The sequence below is a fragment of the Lissotriton vulgaris genome, chromosome 10 (assembly GCF_964263255.1).
Source record: "Lissotriton vulgaris chromosome 10, aLisVul1.2, whole genome shotgun sequence".
NCBI classification, from domain to species: Eukaryota; Metazoa; Chordata; class Amphibia; order Caudata; family Salamandridae; genus Lissotriton; species Lissotriton vulgaris.
Window position 1 is genome coordinate 276,085,198 of NC_141698.1, and position 19,011 is coordinate 276,104,208.

At 44.7% G+C, this 19,011-nt stretch overlaps 1 protein-coding gene across 1 annotated transcript in view; it reads left to right on the plus strand.

Annotated features, from left to right (window-relative positions):
- PTPN23 (protein tyrosine phosphatase non-receptor type 23) overlaps positions 1–19,011 on the plus strand; it is a 599,643-nt gene that overhangs the window by 119,719 nt on the left and 460,913 nt on the right. The window contains exon 6 of the mRNA XM_086941008.1: positions 3,068–3,199. Within this exon, the coding sequence (XP_086797134.1) occupies positions 3,068–3,199 (132 nt within the window). The remainder of the gene's footprint in view (positions 1–3,067; positions 3,200–19,011) is intronic.

Consider the following 19,011-nt stretch of genomic DNA (forward strand, 5'->3'; position numbering starts at 1 on the left):
TATGGGTCCTCTCCTGTTGTTCTCATGCACCTTTTTTGAGGCGGCAGAATTAGAATCAGCACTGAGGAGGCGGCGACATAAGCAGTGGTGTGAGCCAGTCGGGGATCCCGGTCCGGGCATCGACCAAAGTTATTACAGCAAACTTTATGAAAGCGGAAACTGAAAATGGGACCCCTTTTATGGGGTGCCCTTTACTTAAAACAAGCCCAATCAACCCTGCTGCACACAAGGCAGAACAATTATTCAGGAAGTAAAACCTGTACAAACCTGTACAAAAGAAGACACACACGCTCATGCCAGAGTCCAACGCTAGAGCTTTTATCAAGATCAAACACACCTCTATCACAAAGTAAGGCGGAATGGGAGGTACAAATAAACAGGTTGTATCACTCACTATCCAAAACATCAAATCAGGCAACAAAGAAGAACTGTCACCTGTGGAGGACCAGCAACCTTCTGAGAAGCCTATCTCCATACCACTAAAGGAAGCTCTATTAACCAAGAGCTTACTGAATCTCCACAAGAAAGCTCTAATAACTCCCTACAAGTTTGCTTATCTAATCAGGATACCTTATTACGGTCAATTTAATTCAAAGTTAGGGGCAGCCACAAATGCATTGATGTTGCAGTCTCACAGATTGGATCGATGATCTATACAAAAAGGTCGTCTACTTCCAGCACCATATATATATATATATATATATATATATATATATATATATATATATATATATATATATATATATATATATATATATATATATATATATATATATATATATATAACATTTCTATGGCAAAATGAAACCCCTCGTTTTTTTCCTTTTCAAATTAAATGTATTAAGTGTTACCACTTTATTCCAATCAAGATGACTTTAGGTGTGCCATACTTTTGTCATAAGTAAGACTGTTAGCGTTCTAGTTGTTCTTTAGAACACTCTGGGACATTCTGTCATTGGGCTATAGTTGGGCTACATCTGGCTGATATTTGGGCTACCTTTGGGCTCTTTTGTCTCTGGTGGCCATCTTGGGAGACTGCATGTCAGAATTTTTTTAATGAAATATAAGAGGATTTGAGAAGTCACTCAAAATGTGCCCTAATTTTTCTTTCTTCAGCACTAATCATAATTTCTATGGCAAAATGAACCCCCTCATTTTGTTCCTTTGCAAATTAAATGTTTTAAGTGTTAACACTTTATTCCAATCAAGATGACTTCAGGTGTGCCATACTTTTGTCATAAGTAAGACTGTTAGCGCTCTAGTTGTTCTTTAGAACACTCTGGGACATTCTGTCATTGGGCTATAGTTGGGCTACATCTGGCTGATATTTGGGCTACATTTGTTTTTTTTTGTCTCTGGTGCCCATCTTTGGGCTACATTGTGTTACATTGGGCTATATTGGGCTACATTTGGGCTCTAACATATATATATAGCCCAATGTAGCCCAATATATATTTTTTCAAAGTTAATTTTCATAAAAACCACTGGAGCATATATCTTGAGACATAGCAAAGGCACATCGGGCTACCAGTCCCTACAATTTTGCCAAGTTTGGTGGAAATCCATTCAGCTGTTCGGGCTAAAAGTGAGGTCGACCGCCCTATGGAAATTAACATGGGGAAAACACGTTTTGGGACCCCCCTTTTATCTCGGCCCCCGCTTGACGATCTATGGATGTCATCCTTTGTTGCCTCCGCTTCACCCTTAACCCCTCATTCCCCCTCACGGGCCCTGAATATTTTAGTGATAGCCTCAATGTCACCCCTATTTGTCCTAAGGGCCCTACATATTTTGGGCAAGACGCTTTCCTTCAGTCTGGCCTTGAGGTAACCCAGCTGTTAGTATTGGTCATTAAGTTTCAGCTGTGCTTCCTAGAATAGTGAAGTCAATCTAATTAATTCAGCCATAATTAATGCATTTGCAGCATCCCAGATTTAGTATCACTAACTTTTTTATAATAATTAGTTCAATAGTATCTTTTAACACTTTCATGTAGGACAGGTTCCATAAATGCTACGTTTTGTCTCCATTGCGTTAACATGTTGACCCCATGTTAAAAAGCAAAACCACTAGTGAATGATCAGACAAGATTAAAATCCCAAATGTCACTGAAATGGTGCAGAACTGCAGGGCTATACCCAAAAGAAAGAAATGTATTCGAGTGACTCATATGTATGTTGGCTCTCCAGTTATCTACTGGTGCTGCTGAGAAAATATCTCACTGGTCTTGGTTACACAGATGTTGGTATTCCAGTGAGCCTTGCACAAATCCACCTCTTTGTTGACAACTACTCCTTTGAAATGCTCGCAGACAGTAACTCTGCAGCAAGCGGTAATAGGGTGGTGCAAAACATGTTATTTGGTGCGTATATCGAAAACAGTGAATATTCTTATACATTCAACCCCCTTAACACCCTTTCTGCTGTAGTGTCTGTACACTTCTTTGCCAGACTCCATTTTAAATCTTTGCACTGACCACGTGCGAACAAACATTGCAGGGCCACTTAATTTGACATCTGTGTAAAGTGTCAAGAACATTTAGAGCTATAGCCACTTCCTGAGAGCATTTCCATATCAGTGTGGCTGTACATATAAGTTGATAGTTTCGATCCTGGTCATTTAATGAGAAAGGTAAGCGATGCAGTTATCACCACATAAGATCCTCACTGAGCCTGTCTTTTTTACTGAACAATAATTGACTTGGAGGGACAGTTTAGCATGGACCACCGTAACCACTACTCGGGTGAGGCTGCTCCCCTGCCCATTCAGGCTGATCCATAGATCTTGGTCCTATAGTATAAGCCAGAATGAGGTGGCGGGGGAATATCTGTGCTGACCTTGGCAGTACACATCCCCCACTCCGAAAATGAAACGGTTTGTGCCACTGTGACATCTGCACCATCTCACTGAAAGGAGGTCCGAGAAGTGTAAAAATAGGCCTTTAGTTATAATTGTCAATTTATTGTAATTATGTTTTATGTTTCATAATGTCTGTACTTAGTGGGCCAGTCTGCTTGACCACTTTGTGACTTGCTTCTTTTTGTTTTCCCTCACAACCTAACTCCAGGGTATGAAAGTGTCCTGCACCCATTTTCAGTGTGCAGCTGGTGCCTTTGCCTACCTTCGGGACCATTTTGCACACTCTTACAGTGTAGACATGAGCCATCAAATCCTCAATCTAAACATCAACCTAATGCTGGTAAGATGCAAGTGACCATCTGTGGTTGCCAGTTCCCAAGCTGTAATTCTTTGTTAACTTGTTGTGGGTTTTTGTTTCAATATTTATTTGAAAGATTGTACCTCAAAATGTAAGATAGAAAGGAATTCTTAGCCAGAGTTATGCAGATAAAGTGATACCCAGGTTTTCATGCATATTTTATCAATCTATCCTTTTCAGTAAATAAATTCAACGAAAATGTCTAGTTTTACCTATATCTAAATTGTATTGTAGCATTTATATACCACTCAAAACTCCGATGTTGGTGCTGATGCGTTCAGATGATTAGTTGGTAAATCGGAGAACAATTCAGAAATGCGAGTTTCACAGATAATTATTTGATTAATGGCATTAGATTTATAAGCACTGTATGAAATCACTATTTTTTTGTTTGTTAAACCTTTTTATTGGATTTAATCATTATACACGTCATACAGTATTCACACTTCATACTTGACTGCTGTAGTATTATAATCATAGTGTTAGTTCCATGATGGATTTATAGATCCACATGAATTGGTGTCGGCCCGCCCCCATATGGAGTAATGTTGTATGAAATAACTAATATCTCAGCAGAACGTCCAAATCCTCTTAGGGTTCACCTGTACTTTGGTGGAGAGCAAAGTACATGCAACAAAGAAGAGGGTATTTGTGTTTCAGAAAATACTTCCCCCTTGCAATATAAAACTACCTCTGACAGTGAGTAGGTGTTGATATTTTGATAATAATGACATCTTGTATTGCATTTTGTTTAAAGCACGCTTATAGAGGCATCCTTTATAAAACAAAATGTTGTGCCAGTGGTCTCTTAAAGCAGCTGAGGCATGTGAGAGTCTAGTTTTGTTGATTCATATAGTATACTCAACGATAGCTTTAATTGGGATAAGGTGACTTAAACCCAATAAGGAACATCCATACCGCTATTTTTCACTTAGCTGATTTTAGCCCTCACCACTGGGGACACCAATTAAAGTTATCTTTGTCCATCCATGAGTTTGTTTTTATTCACTTTTGAGTTTTCGATTTTTTGCACTCTGCCCCTCACTCCGACTTGCATTGGATGACCTAAAACACCTCCGCTCCTCTCCTGAGGGAGAGTTGTAGCCCACACTGTGTACCTTGCGGTCACAGTGTGCAAGAGGGAACCCAGTGATGAAGAATGTCATCTCTGGGTGAGTGAGGGTTCTTGTCTTAACAAGATTAATTGCCCATTCCCTTAAACGTACACCCTAGTATGGTAGCCTAGCAGCCAAACCATCTTGTTATCTTTTTTGTGAGTATAGTATTATAGTGGAGCGGTACCGTGGGTGGTGATAATTACTCCAAAAGACCCCTATAGTGTGATAAAGTTGATTCATATAGAACAGCTCATATATCAGTGGTGCAACAAAGCCCAGGAGACTGGTTCTGAATGTCAGCATACAGATTCAAAGTTTTTTATATCTGAATCACAATCTGGCAACAGCCATACTACTGGAATTCTCTGTTCTTTCACCAGTAGTATATAGACACCTTTTGCTTTATGTACATATGGAAAACAAAACACCATATTTAAGAATTAAACAGAGCATTTAATCTGATTTGTGTTCTGTCTATTAGGCATACAAATATGAGCAAAATGGTGTCAATGCGTCGACGTTTCGGTCTCTCGCTGGTCTAAAAGATCTCAAGACCATCTTCAGGACGGTATAGTTGCACATCAAGATTTCCAAAGTGAGACTTCTTCTCAATTCTCTTAATATATAATGAATATTTGTTCTGTACGAGTTAAGCATACAGTCATTTGAAAGTGGAACCAGCTTCACTTGGTCCCAAACACCCGACGCCCAAGAACGAGTCTGGGAGAATTGAGAAGAAGTCTCTCTTTGGAAATCTTGAGGTGCAACTATACCGTCTTGAACTGAAGACCGTAGGACACGGACTGCTTCATTGATGCAGCTGGAATCTTGTTATGTTGAAGCTTTTTAAAAACGAAATGTGGGAAACAGTTTACTGATTACTTTTAACTCTGGGATTTACTTACTTTTTTAACTGCCCTGGTCCGCACACTCTCACCTAAAATTGAAATATTTCACTCGCTGTTTTAGCAAGAAGCCGTGCTGTCCTAAATCTCTGGTTGCCATCTTGAATGACGAGCTTACTCTGCGGCGCCATTTGGGGTCGCGCGCTAGTGCTGAGCCAAGCATCGGTGCTCGTAGGCCTATTTAAAGTGCCAAATGCAAGTGCGCGCCATTGGCGCACCAGAGGCAAGCCCTTCTGCGCCCGTCCGTGCACTGGTCGTGCCAAGTGCCAGTTATGCTGCCCGATTCAATCTAGCTCAAGGTAGGAAAACTTACTCTAGGGAGAGCTTGCTTAGTATTGGTAAGAGGGGTGGGGGGGGGGGGGGGGGGGGGGCTCAAACATCCAGTAATTTTGAGGAATGATAAGAGTACTTTAAATTGCGGGCTGCTGAACTGTAGATCCTTGATAAAACATCACACGAAGATCTCCAGTTTGGTGGAGGACCTGGACTTAGATGTCTTGTGCCTTACAAAGACCTCGACTCGCACAGATTCTTCGGTAGAACTGGGCCTTGCCTGCCCGGAAGGCTTTAACATTTTTCACAAACCTAGAGTGGTGGGGAGAGGAGGAGGATTTGGGGTGATGCACAAGGAAAAATTGGATTTTTCACCTTTAGAGATAGAGATGGTGACAGGGATAGAAATATTGGGCTTTTCACTGCAGGAGACGAAGGGGAGGTTGGTCACTGGTATGGTCTGTTATAAACCTCCTGGATCAGACACTGAGTATCAAGTACTTTTTGATACTATTACTGACCTCTCCCTAGCTCATTCCAGAATGATTATATTAGGGGATTTTAACTTGTGGGATAATGGGACTCTAGGCAATCACCTGAGAGAGCTGAGCCAAACATGTGAGAACTGTAATCGCTGTCAGTTGGTACAAAAGCTGACACATCAGGGAGGACATGTGTTGGATCTGTTATTTGCAAACCCGACAGATACCAAGATAATGGACATACTGCCCCAAAACTGGTCGGATCATTCCTTAGTGCACTTTCACACTTTAATTTCTCGACCGGAGATTAGCAATAACTGTCGGACTACTTACCGACAGGGAAGAGAGGGGGCTAAGCTAATTAAAAACAAGATCTATTTTATATCACCAGATCAAAATCTGTTTGCTCCCTCTAGTTCTGTCGAGAAAAATTATCAGGAATACTGTAATTTTATAGGTAGTTCCCTGGATAATTTAGTCCCAATTAAGAGACTTAAAAACAGGAAGAAAGCCTCTGCTCCATGGTTTAGTGAGGAATTGAAATCATTACGACTTAGCTGTAAGAAGGCATAGAGAAAATGGAGGAGGAATTATGCAGATACAGATAGAAAGGAACTGAAATTAGTTATGGCCTGCTATAAGGAGGGAATAGCTAAGGCCAAAGCAGATTTCTTTGCTAATTCTATTCTGCATGCCCCGAACTGTACCAAAGCACTTTTTAGTATTGTGAAGAATCTCTCACATCCAACCCCTGCAAGTAACAAGGTGGTCGCTTCACAGAAACTCTGTGATACGATTGCCGCACATTTTGAAGAAAAAATCTGTAAAACCGTGGGTGAGTTAGGCTCCAATAATAATAACAACTGGGATGATCGGATTGGAAGATTAGGAGAAGAACCTATATCAGGTTTCAGGTTCCATCTGAGGACCGGTTTAATGAGTTGGCTCATAGTATCACCACAGGCTCCCCCCGGGATCCCCTGCCTTATAGAATTTGAAAAACATCTGGAAAGGAAACCTTCCCTTGGTTGCGCCTAATTTGCATCCAGTCCTTAGAAGAGGAAGTGGTCCTGGAGAAAATAATCAGCAAAACCCTGTCTGGATTTTTAGAGGATAACCTCCTACTTGACCAGGATCAATTTGGCTTCCGCCCGGGCCACAGTACTGAGACTGCCTTGGTCTCTGTTATGGATAATCTTCGGATGCGAGCAGGCAAGGGAGAATCATCTGTCCTAGTATTACTAGATATGTCGGCCGCATTCGACACAGTGAACCATACAGTACTGATGGAGAGATTAAAAACGATAGGGATAAAAGGACGTTCCCTGCAGTGGATACGTTCTTATCTAACTGGAAGGCAACAGGTAGTGTCACTGCCTCCATACGAGTCGAGCCAGTCTCTAGTAGCATATGGGGTTCCGCAGGGGTCGGCGATAAGCCCCATCCTCTTTAATATCTACTTGCGCCCCCTACTCTCTTTGATCAAGTCTTACGACATCAACTTGGTTAACTACGCGGACGCCACCCAATTGGTGTTTTCCCTGAAAGGGAAACAGGCGGTATCGATGGACAAGTTTCATCAAGAGTGCATGCGCCAGACAGTAGGCTGGCTCAGGCAGAATTCTTTACAATGCAACGGGGGGAAACCGAGGTGCTTTTCTGTCCATCCTCTAGTGTGCATCAATCATTAATGCCAGAGTTTAAGCTCACCCCAGAGGATGACCCCTTGCTTCCGGCCAAAACTGTGCGCAATCTGAGGGTACAATTGGAGGGTAGTCTCCAAATGGAATCCCAGGTAAATAAAACGGCCAATGTATGTTTCTTGCTGCTGCGGATGCTACGACAGATCCTCCCGCTTCTGCCTAAGGATACTCGCTCACTCACGGTACAGAGTGTAATTCTTAGTAGGCTGGACTACTGTAATGCTCTGTATTTTGGAGCACCACAGTACATCATACGGAAATTACAGAGAGTCCAGTCTATGGCAGCTAAACTGGCTCTGAATAGGCAACGCAGGCCCTCTACGACCCCAGCCCTGAGAGATCTGCACTGGTTGCCTATTAAAGAGAGAATCAGTTTTAAGTCCCTATGTATTGTGTACAAAGCGGCACATGACGTGGGCCCTATTTCACTACGGGAGAGATTCTCTTGGTACAATCCGGAAAGGCAGATATTGCAATGTAAACTTGATAAAGACCATTGGCTTTAAGAGAGTCAGGATGGGCGGCAGAGCCTTCGGCGTCGCTGCTGCACAACTCTGGAATGACCTTCCCCAGACCATTAGACAGGCTAACTCTTTAACCAGTTTTAGAAAGCTTCTGAAAACCTGGCTATTCCCTAGGGGGATATCTAGTTTCTTTGCTGCCATTGTGAATCTGTTCAATTGTCGTACCATCTGAAGTTCAAGCGCCAGGATACCCGTAGGGTGCCAGCTTTGCGCTGTAGATGAGTGGGTCAGTGAGTGGCTTTGTGGGTCTGTGACTCTGAGTGGGTGTGAAAGTGTCAGCATTGGGTCTTTAAGTGGTTGCGTTAGTGGATGCTTGGGTCTGTGAGTGTGTGTGAATACCTGCATAGGACTGTGAGTGGGTCTGTGAATACCTTTGTGGGTGAGTAGGATTCCTTCGCCTAAACTTGCTGGACACTGACGGACCTACTGCTCCAGAGACCGAGGAGGGAGCTGAGGGAGCCTGTTGTTGCCTGTTTGCCTGCTTCCGCCGCTGCCCCTCGCCGGACCCGCTTCGCGGGTCCCGCTACGCGGCTAGGAGCGGACTTTAAGGCATTGAGGTTTGGTTTGCTCTCTTGACCGGCAGGGCTGCGAGCTAGAAGCGGTGGACTCCAAGTTCCAGGAGTCCCCGCGCGCCCGTGGCCACCTGGGCTGCTCTCCCTGCCGGCTCCGCCCCCACCTGGAAGAACAAAGCGGCGTCCTACACCGCTTCCAGCGGATTCCTTCGCCTAAACTTGCTGGACACTGACGGACCTACTGCTCCAGAGACCGAGGAGGGAGCTGAGGGAGCCTGTTGTTGCCTGTTTGCCTGCTTCCGCCGCTGCCCCTCGCCGGACCCGCTTCGCGGGTCCCGCTTCGCGGCTAGGAGCGGACTTTAAGGCATTGAGGTTTGGTTTGCTCTCTTGACCGGCAGGGCTGCGAGCTAGAAGCGGTGGACTCCAAGTTCCAGGAGTCCCCGCGCGCCCGTGGCCACCTGGGCTGCTCTCCCTGCCGGCTCCGCCCCTCACGTCCAATCCCACTGTAATAAAAGGGAAGGGCCAGCCCCGCTGCGCGGGAGCGCGCGGGAGGGCGCCGGGAGAAGCCCGGGACAAGGGCGGGACCGTCTGTGGCCGTCCGGGGTCGGACGAGGTTGGGTTGGGCCTATAGTCCTGGTTCTAATATTTAGATACTTTGTCAAACTGTATCCAGAGGCTCTAACACCTGCTCCTAAATGTGGCCCTGAGATCTGGTAAACAACGACTAGTGCATATTCAAACTTCTAAGGGTGTTGTTTCAGGCCCCCTAGATGCCTTTATTACCAGAGCTACAGGAATACTAGAAAAAGAAAATGAACTGGTTGAGCACAGATTGTCCCTGGACTTAGTCACTGGGAAACGCTCCTCAATAGGTGCTTTGGCTCGTGCTAAAAGCCCACTAACCAACGCAGCGTTCAACTGTATTTCTACATCAGACGCCGACATAATAGTCCATGTGGATGAGGTCGAAGCTATAACACCTAGGTCACAAGAAAATATGGATCTGAACTCTGACAATAATTTGTCTAGTACAGAAGTGGATAGCCTACCTATCGAGAATGATAAGCGTAGTTCGCCAGGAACCCCACAATTAAATGTCCCTACCCCACTCAGTACCCCTGTCCCGCTACCAGTAATTACCAATCGGGTATCACGAAAAAGAAAACATGTTTCAAGCCCACAGGGAGTCATGATACAGAAACAACCTAAAATAGATCTTGCAAATAGCTCCTTCCACTCCCAGACCATTCAAGTACCCCCAATAGTGTACTGTCCATCATTGGCCCATTCTGGGTCTTCTAACCCCTGCCCAACCTGTCTCAGTAGCGATGACGTCCTGTTGGCAAAAATGGAAGCAATGGTTAAAACTTTATTGCTTCCGGTCTTAGAGAGTACCAGGATAATGTCCGCTAAAATAGATGTTTTAGAAGCAGCTATTAATATTAATATGGACCTCCTACAAAATTTAACAGCTATTGGTACAAAGTCGAGGGGCCCAAATCCAACAGGGGGAACAACCCTAAATACGGGGACAACTACAACTATTCCCGCAGTGACATCAACTATTAACCTAAATAAGAAACCACAAACGGGGGCAAAAACACCATCTGCTAGTAGAGTCCCTATTAAAGAAACACCTAAGGCCAAACATCCATTGGCAGCCAACAACGCTCAGGGGAAAAAACATCAAGCGAATGGTGTATCAAATCAACTAAAAAATACCCCAGCACATACACCTGCATTGGGTAGGGATAACAAAACCCCACATCCAGATAGGAACAAGAGGACAGATAATAGAACTACACGAAATCCACCGAGGGTTAACCTACCTCCAGAAGCGTCACAATACACCATTGTATTAACAGGAGTGGCCCCCCTTAGAGAGGGTATTAAAGAATCCCAAGGGGATTTGCGGAACAAGGTCACATTCTGGTTGAATAAACATCGCCCACTTTCCCCGTCGTCCCCTACCGAAATCCTCTATGTAAGGAGAGTAGAATGGGTAGGAAAGGGTGAAAAAGACCTGGAAGGGGACTGTATTTTAGTTTCATTCAGAGACCCCTGGGTAGTGGATAGAATCCAAAGGAAAGCCAGATTCGCCCGCTTGGGTGATGTCCAGACCTTACACCTTGGCTACTTCTACCCCCATACACATCAAACTAATCTTATGGGCCACAATCCATGGAAAGTTAAAGGGGGAGGACCTCGAGAGCCTGCAATACACTACCCCCAATATTACCCTCCCCTCTATAACCATTTTGAAGCACTGTCAGACTTAGAATGGGTTGACTGACTATGTGCACCGACCCAGTTATCTAACCTAGTATCAGTGGAAGTTGAAGGAGTGTATACCCCATTCACCCCCACCCCAAAACTAGCAAAGGAGCAACTGTTCATGCCCCATAATATCAGGACGCAGAGGGGGCCTGTGGGGATCAATGCTACCTCTTCTAACACAGAAGAAATTGGACCAACAGATACCTGCCTACTGAGTCCCCAATCCCCTCTCTCTGTCAGCAACAACCATGCAGAGATAGACTCACTAACTTCACATATGGTGTCTTGGAATGTTGCTGGAGCCAAGTCACGCCTAGTATCTGAGGATTGGTTGGGGTTTATAGGCAATTACGAGGTTGTACTTCTGCAGGAAACGTGGGCTACAGCTCCGTTTTACATGGCTGGATATATAAACTTTTCTAAACCGGCAATAAAAGGTATAAAGGGGCGGGCGTCTGGGGGATTAACCACATGGGTAAAGCAGGCCTGGTGTTTTTCAGCTGCTGAATTGTATGTAGATAACCCTGATATACTGGCTATAAGGTTGAGCAAAGCAGGGGGGCAGGATATGCTTATTATCAACATATACTCCAGAGGCCTCCCTGGCGGCCGATGCCCCAAGTTGATAGGTGCCTTAGACACCCTATTAACGGGCTGGAATAAAGCCTCATTCATCATGCTTGCAGGGGATATCAACTGTACGATTGAGCCATTGTATCTGCCGGAGGACAACTGGGGGTTTGAAGAAGATGCCACGTGGAAAATCCCTGAACTTTCCAATAAAACTCCAGTCAAAGCAACGGAGGCCGCTCTGAACTGGACAGCTTTTTGCCTTACATGGGGTTTTAGGGCTGTGAATGGTCGCACCAAATCAGACTTTGGAGCCAACCCCACTTTTGACAATGGCGTGAGGAAAAGTCGGATTGATTACATCTTTATAAAAATGGAATATTGGAGTGTAATTGATGATATGGAAATCATAGTACGCCCAGAAAGTGACCATAACCCCCTGTCCCTGAAATTTAAAATGTGTGATCAGAGATTAGGGGAACCTGATCCGAGGGGGCAAGGGGTTGTAACCATATCAAATGATCGGAGGAGAGTGAAGTGGTCATTAATTTCAAATAATGTAACGATACAGGCCAATATTGAAAATGTGGTGATAAATGCTTTAAATAATATGAGGGCTGTTGCTGTTGAGCGGGGCCAGGGCGAACTACATAAGATGATGGGCTTACATGACAAATGTTTCTCTGAACTTAAAATTATTTTATCAAAGCCATGTAAGTCTAACACTGGGCACCTGAATCCACCCAGAGCAAAATGGTACAATAGAGAATGTAGTGAGGCCCATAGCTATCTCATTGAGAAAGTTAAATCTAGAGATTCTGATGCAGTTAAAGAGGCCAGGAAAAGGTATAAAAAAGTTCAATGGGTGGCAAAGAAGGAATGGGAAGACGATTTGTGGGCTGACCTTCTGGACGCCAGTAAATCAAACGACCAGACCAAATTCTGGGATATTGTTAAATGTGGAAAGGATGGTGAGTTTCGTACCCCGTCTAACCATGTATGCCCAGAAGATTGGATTAAACATTACTCTACCCAATTCTGCCCAGTAGCTGTTGACTCCTTGTCGGGATCGACTATGTTGTCGGTAACAATTCCTGGCAATACGACCCTGTCTTTTACTGAAGCAGAAACGGAGTATGCATTAGGGTTAACAAAGAGGGGGAAGGCACCCGGGTTGGATCAAATTCCGGCAGACCTATTCAAAGCAAATACAGGCCTTTGGGTACCTTACTTAACAAGCATAGCTAATATTATAGCGAGAGGTGCCCGTATCCCTAAGACATGGAAAGGGGCGGAGATTCTCCCCATACACAAAAAGGGAGATAGATCAAACCCAGGGAACTACCGCCCGATTAGCCTAATTGACTGCTTTCAGAAAGTGTTTGCTCGCATGATTCTGGTAAGGGTTCTTGGGTGGATGGAACTTGAAGGAATATTGTCCCCATTACAGGCGGGCTTTAGATCTGGTACAAGTACCATTGACCAGGTCTTGAGGTTCTGTATGATCTTCTGGAAGACTGTCATACTTGGCGGTGGTACCATCTTCGCTGCTTTCATAGACTTGAAATCAGCTTTTGATTTGGTGCCGAGGGGAAAACTATGGCAGGTATTAAGGGACCTAGGAATGCCGGGGGAATTAGTGGAAATTATTATTAGACTACACGAAGATAATTTCGCCAGGGTCAGATGGGGGGGCACAAGGGCAATTTACGGACTCATTCCCAGTGTCACGAGGAGTCCGTCAGGGGTGCGTCCTCGCACCCACCCTATTCTTACTCTTCATAGATCAGGTGGTGAAATTCTTCGGGTCTACTAACACGGATGCACCGTCCCTGGCGGGGACTAAATTCCCAATGTTGATCTTTGCGGACGACACCCTCCTCTTATCAAAGACGAGGGGGGGTCTGCAGAGGGCTCTAAATCACTTTGAGGAATACTGCAACCAAAATGACCTCCAGATAAATGTGGGGAAAACTAAATTTATGGTTTTCTCCAGGAAAAAACCTATACGTAGTAGTGTACAACTTAACGGGGTCAACCTGGAACAAGTTGACACGATGATGTATCTGGGGGTCACTCTGGATTGCCGTCTGTCCTGGAAACCACAAATTGAGACCCAGCAGTTAAAACTGGCCCAATTGACTGGCTGCCTCCTGCGAGAGCAAAAGAAATCTATCACCAAAAGGGTTGCCCCCGCATTACAAATTTATGATGTCAAAATTAATGCTGCGACACTCTATGGGGCAGAGTTATGGGGCTTTATGGATCTCTCGAGCTTGTACAAAATCCAGTGTAGGTTTCTTCGCAACCTGGTGGGGCTTCCCCAATCAACTCCACTGATCCCTCTTTGCCACGACATGGGTTGCCTTCCAATAACAGACATGGCAAGGTATAGAGTAGTGTCTACCTGGAGGCGGTTGTGGTCCACGGAGGAGTTGGCTCTCTTTGCAAAGGAGTTAACCGAGGTGAAGGCAATTGGGGGTTCTGAGCGAATCCCCTGGCTCCACTCGGTGAAAAAGAGCCTGTGTGATATGGGTCTTAGTCATTTGTGGGTTTCGCCAGGCACTAACAATTTCCCCCCGAAAAAGGAATTTAAGAGCTTATTTTGGGCCTCAACTCGCCATTCTTTGGCATATGCATCCAGCTCTGAAGATCTGACGGGGCGTTTTTTAAGATTTAAATTGGATTCGGCTCGTGAGATATATTGGGATCTTATCTCCAGGCCATTGGACAGAAAACTGTTCCACCAATTTCGGGTGGGCTCATTACCCCTTAATTCCTTCACCTCATCTTGGAACAACAACACTACTAATCTTTGTAGTCGCTGCCCCGGGTGTAAGGAAACAGAGGGCCATTTTTTGTTCGCCTGCCCTCAATACAGAGAACCCCGTTCAAAATGGATAAAACCCATTTTTAAACGCATGAAATGTAAAAAATCCTCGGATGCAATATGGGCTTTAAAAACAAATACAACTGATTTTACTGTGATATGTTTGGCCAAATATTTAGGTTGGGCATGGGCAATCAGAGCAAGAAGGAATTCAATCGCTACATGATCAAATAAAGTGTGTAAATTGTATAGTGCTTTTCAGCAAATACTAAACATATTTTTAAGATTTGTTAAAATTAATGTCTTGTTTCCTTTCAATAATGGTTTAATAACTTTTTAACTGTGGATTCTAGATTGACTTTATACTGTTGATTATATATAGATATAATTACTTTTATAAGATTTTGTAATATGTAGTGATAATGAAATTGTTTTAAATGTTTGTTAAAATTGTCTTTTATGATTTCATTATCGAAATAAAGACATTAAAACCTGAACCTGAGTAGGTCTGTCTGTGTCTGTATGGATTTCAGAGTGGGTGTGTGAGTGCCTGCATGGCTCTGTCAGTTGGTCTGTGAGTGCTTGTGTGATTTTGTCCCTGGGTATTGGTAGTGCATGTATGGGTCTGTTAGTGAGTGAGTGAGTAGTTGTGTGGGTCTGTAAGTGGGTGTATGAGTGCCTATGTGGATGTTTGAGTGGGTCTCTGACTGCCATATGGTTCTCTGAATGGATGTGCAGGTACCTGCATGGGTCTGTGGGTGTCTGAGTGGGTCTGTGGGTGTCTGAGTGGGTCTGTGAGTGGCTGTGTGGGTCTGTCAGTAGGTGTGTGAGTGTGTGAGTGGGTCTATGAATGGGTGTTTGAATGCCCGCACTGGTATGCGAGAGGGTCTGTGACTGTGTGCATGGTCTGTGAGTACATGTGTCAGTGCCTGCGTAGGTCTTTTAATGGGTGTGTGATTGCCCGAGTGGGTATGCAAGGGTTTTTGGGTCTGTGAATGTTTGTTATTTCCTGTGTGAGTCGGTGTGTGAATATCTGGGTGGGTCTGTGAGTGGGTTTTGTGAGTCTCTGGGTGGGTCATCGAGTGGGTGTGTGTCTGGGTGGGTCTGGAAGTGGGTGTGTGAGTGGTTTTGTGGGCCTGTGAACCGGTTTGAGAGGCTCTGCAAGTGTGTCTGTGAGTGTCTGTTTAGGTTTGTGAGTTGGGGTGTCAGTGCCTATGTGGGTTTTTTAGTAGCTCTGTAAATGCCTGCCTACGTCTGTGAGTCGGTGGCTGAGTGACTTGGGTCTCTGAGAGCGTCTGGAAGTACCTGTAGGGCTGTGTGAGTGGGTGTATGAATGCTTGCATAGGTCTGCGAGTGGGTGCGTAACTACCTGTACGGGGTCTGTAAATGGGTGTGAGAGTACCTGTGTGGGTGTCTGAGTGGGTCTGAAAGTGTTTTCTTTCTTCAGTGTGCGCCAAGTTTCTCGGATCCATTGCGGATTTACATGGGGAGCTGTGCTGAGCCTCATAGGGGAACTGAGGATTCACAAAGTGGAAAAAAACAATATAACTCAAATTTGTGCTCAACATAGGTCCCTCTAACACACCCATGGGGTCAGGGTACCTCTACCCTGACCCCTTTCATCATTTTGCAAACAAATGTTAAGTTCCCAGAAGAGTTCCCCGATGATTAAAATTGCGCCCCCCAACCTCTTGGTCAGGTTGCAGTTGGCCAATTATGGGATTGCTGGTAACGTGTGATTTTGCAGATCCACTGCGGGAGATCCGTGGAGGGTCAGCGTCCTTAAATGATCAATTTTGTTTTTCCTTTAAAAACTCTGCAACTACTGAACGAATTTACACCAAATCACAAAAGGGCGCTTTCTGGACCAAGAGCTACCTCTCTGCCAAAGGTGGTGTAATTCCATCCAATAGTTCGGAATGTAGTCGTATTCAAAATCCCTATGGGTAATTGCATAGTAATGCACATTTTGTGAACACCTCCCCATTCCTGCCTGCCCGTTTCCTGGACCCCACTTGACAGATCACTCTGAAACTTTCCATCCATTAATAAACAAACAGTGCCACTGTTTTGGTGAAATTTTGTGAAGATTCGACAATTAGTGGCAAAGTTATGAGCAGGTCACAAAACACTTTTCCTATGAAAACTAAAACTAGGTCCTAACTATAACTACCTACTGGTGACTTACAGTTTGAAAGATACGTAGGTGGGTGTGGGGGTAGGGGTGGGTGGGTGGGTGTGTGTGTGTGTTTGTTTGTCTGTGTGTTTTTGTTTGTTGCTAACGTTTCCTCCCAAAAGAGTCTGATCGAGAAGCGTTACCAGCAGGCATTCTGGGAATTGCCCCGCAGACCGAATTCTAGCCAGCAGAGCAGGCTCCGGGTAGGGAAGAATTACAATCAAGAATAACATTATAATGTGCCTCTCTGCGCTGTTTGCTGGAGGACCCTTTCTTAAAGGAGTTCCCATTGTTTTTCAGGAATGTATCTGCCCAGAGTGTTCCTTCATCTTCCCATATATGCCAGACTAAGTTATGGGGAAGTCTGTGAGAAGGTGGTAAATATTAGTGGTAGTGTTTAAATAAGCAGTTCTTACCTGTAAATGTTTTATGATTACTTATCTTTGACGTCATGCCCCACAATATAGTAGAGGCAATAAAGTTATCAGGCATGTATTGGTGGTATACCTTTCTCTGCTATTAGTGGGATGGTGGGGGGAATATAATTTGAAACAAAAGAATGCTGAACTTGGGTTAGCTTAAGGTTTTCCATTGACCGCAAAAGTAGGATTTATCTTGAGCCAGTAGTCCTAGAGCACACCCTTCAATTCAGCTGATCAGACTCCTCACCAGGGGTAGAACTTTGTTTGTTGGGAGTTTTCTTCTCTCAGGCTGTGGGGTCAAATCTGGATTCCGGTAACATATTTATGTTCTGGACTCTGGGAGGTGAGAAGCTGTACTTCTCTGCTGGAAATCTACCCTAAACTAATTGCACACGACTTTGCTGACTGAAGATCCCTGCAAAGGGCATATAAACCCAACAACTCAGCTGACGTTGAAGAAAGGTTAAGGTCAAACAACACTGATGGTGCAACACCTGGGGCATGGAGCTACAGAGGCCTTTTTAGGTCGAGCCTATCTCATTCCGCAAGGAATGGATAGGATCGAATTTTAGTGTTGCATCAGGAAAGCTAAACCATCCGGCGGATTTCTACAAGTGCATGTGATCGTGAACGCGCATCCGCCGGCTGGTTTAACTTTCCTGATGCAACTCAAGGGATCTGCTCCGCCCCCTGCTGCACGCGCTTTCCATCCGCCTGCCTCGAGCGCATCCACTTCAAAGCCATCTGTTGCTCGGCCTCACTTCTCCACTTCTCCTCCCCCTCCTCCCCCTAATTACATCCCTGTTCACGGCCGCGAGGCCGTGCTTCAAAGGGATCCGCAGTCCCGCCCCTAAAAGCTTCGAGGTTCACTTTCCAGTCACAGCTCTGCACAGTGAGGACACGGACTGCTTTTATCCCTGTTTTCAACACAGGCAAATAATGCTCGCATATCGAATAGCTGTTTACTTTTTATTTATTTTACATTAGTTATGTTTACCTTCATTTGAATGATTTACTGTTTTAAGTTCGTCATGGGCATGAGATGTGTCTTTCATGCACAGCATGTTTTAGAAGTGGTGTATCCACGTTAGTGCACCGATGTGGGTCCAGATACAGGGTGTTTGTTGTCTGTTTTCATTGGGATGGCTGTCACCTGATGATATCACATGGTTTTATTCAAAAACTCTCGACACATTTGCGTTGGTTCAAACACCGCTTTTCACTCGTGGTTTGGGAGTGGTAGCTTCCCCATCGTGCGCAGTGCGCGCTGGCCTCACTTCTCCTCCCCCCTAATTACATCCCTGTTCACGGCTGCGAGGCCGTGCTTCAAAGGGATCCGCAGTCCCGCCCCTAAAAGCTTCGAGGTTCACTTTCCAGTCACAGCTCTGCACAGTGAGGACACGGACAGCTTTTATCCCTGTTTTCAACACAGGCAAATAATGTTCCCATCTCGCATATCGAATAGCTGTTTACTTTTTTATTTATTTTACATTAGTTATGTTTACCTTCATTTTATTGATTTACTGTTTTAAGTTCGTCATGGGCATGAGATGTGTCTTTCACGCACAGCATATTTTAGAAGTGGTGTATCCACGTTAGTGCACCGATGTGGGTCCAGATACAGGGTGTTTGTTGTCTGTTTTCATTTGGATGGCTGTCACCTGATGATATCACATGGTTTTATTCAAAAACTCTCGGCACATTTGCGTTGGTTCAAACGCCGCATTTCACTCGTGGTGTGGGAGTGTAGGGTGACCAGACGTCCCGGATTCGCCCGGACAGTCCCGGATTGTCACCAGCTGTCCCGGCAGATTTCGGTAATCTTGGCTCATGTCCCAGAGGGGTTGTTAATCTCTTCCTTTATATCTTTACCTTTCTCTCCCTGCCCCTGTCTCTTTCCCTCTCTCTCTTTTACGCTTTTTCATTGTCTTATACAATCCTTCTTTTATGACCTAACAAGATGTTCTCTGCCTCTTGCTGTATCTATTATACTCTCTCTTTG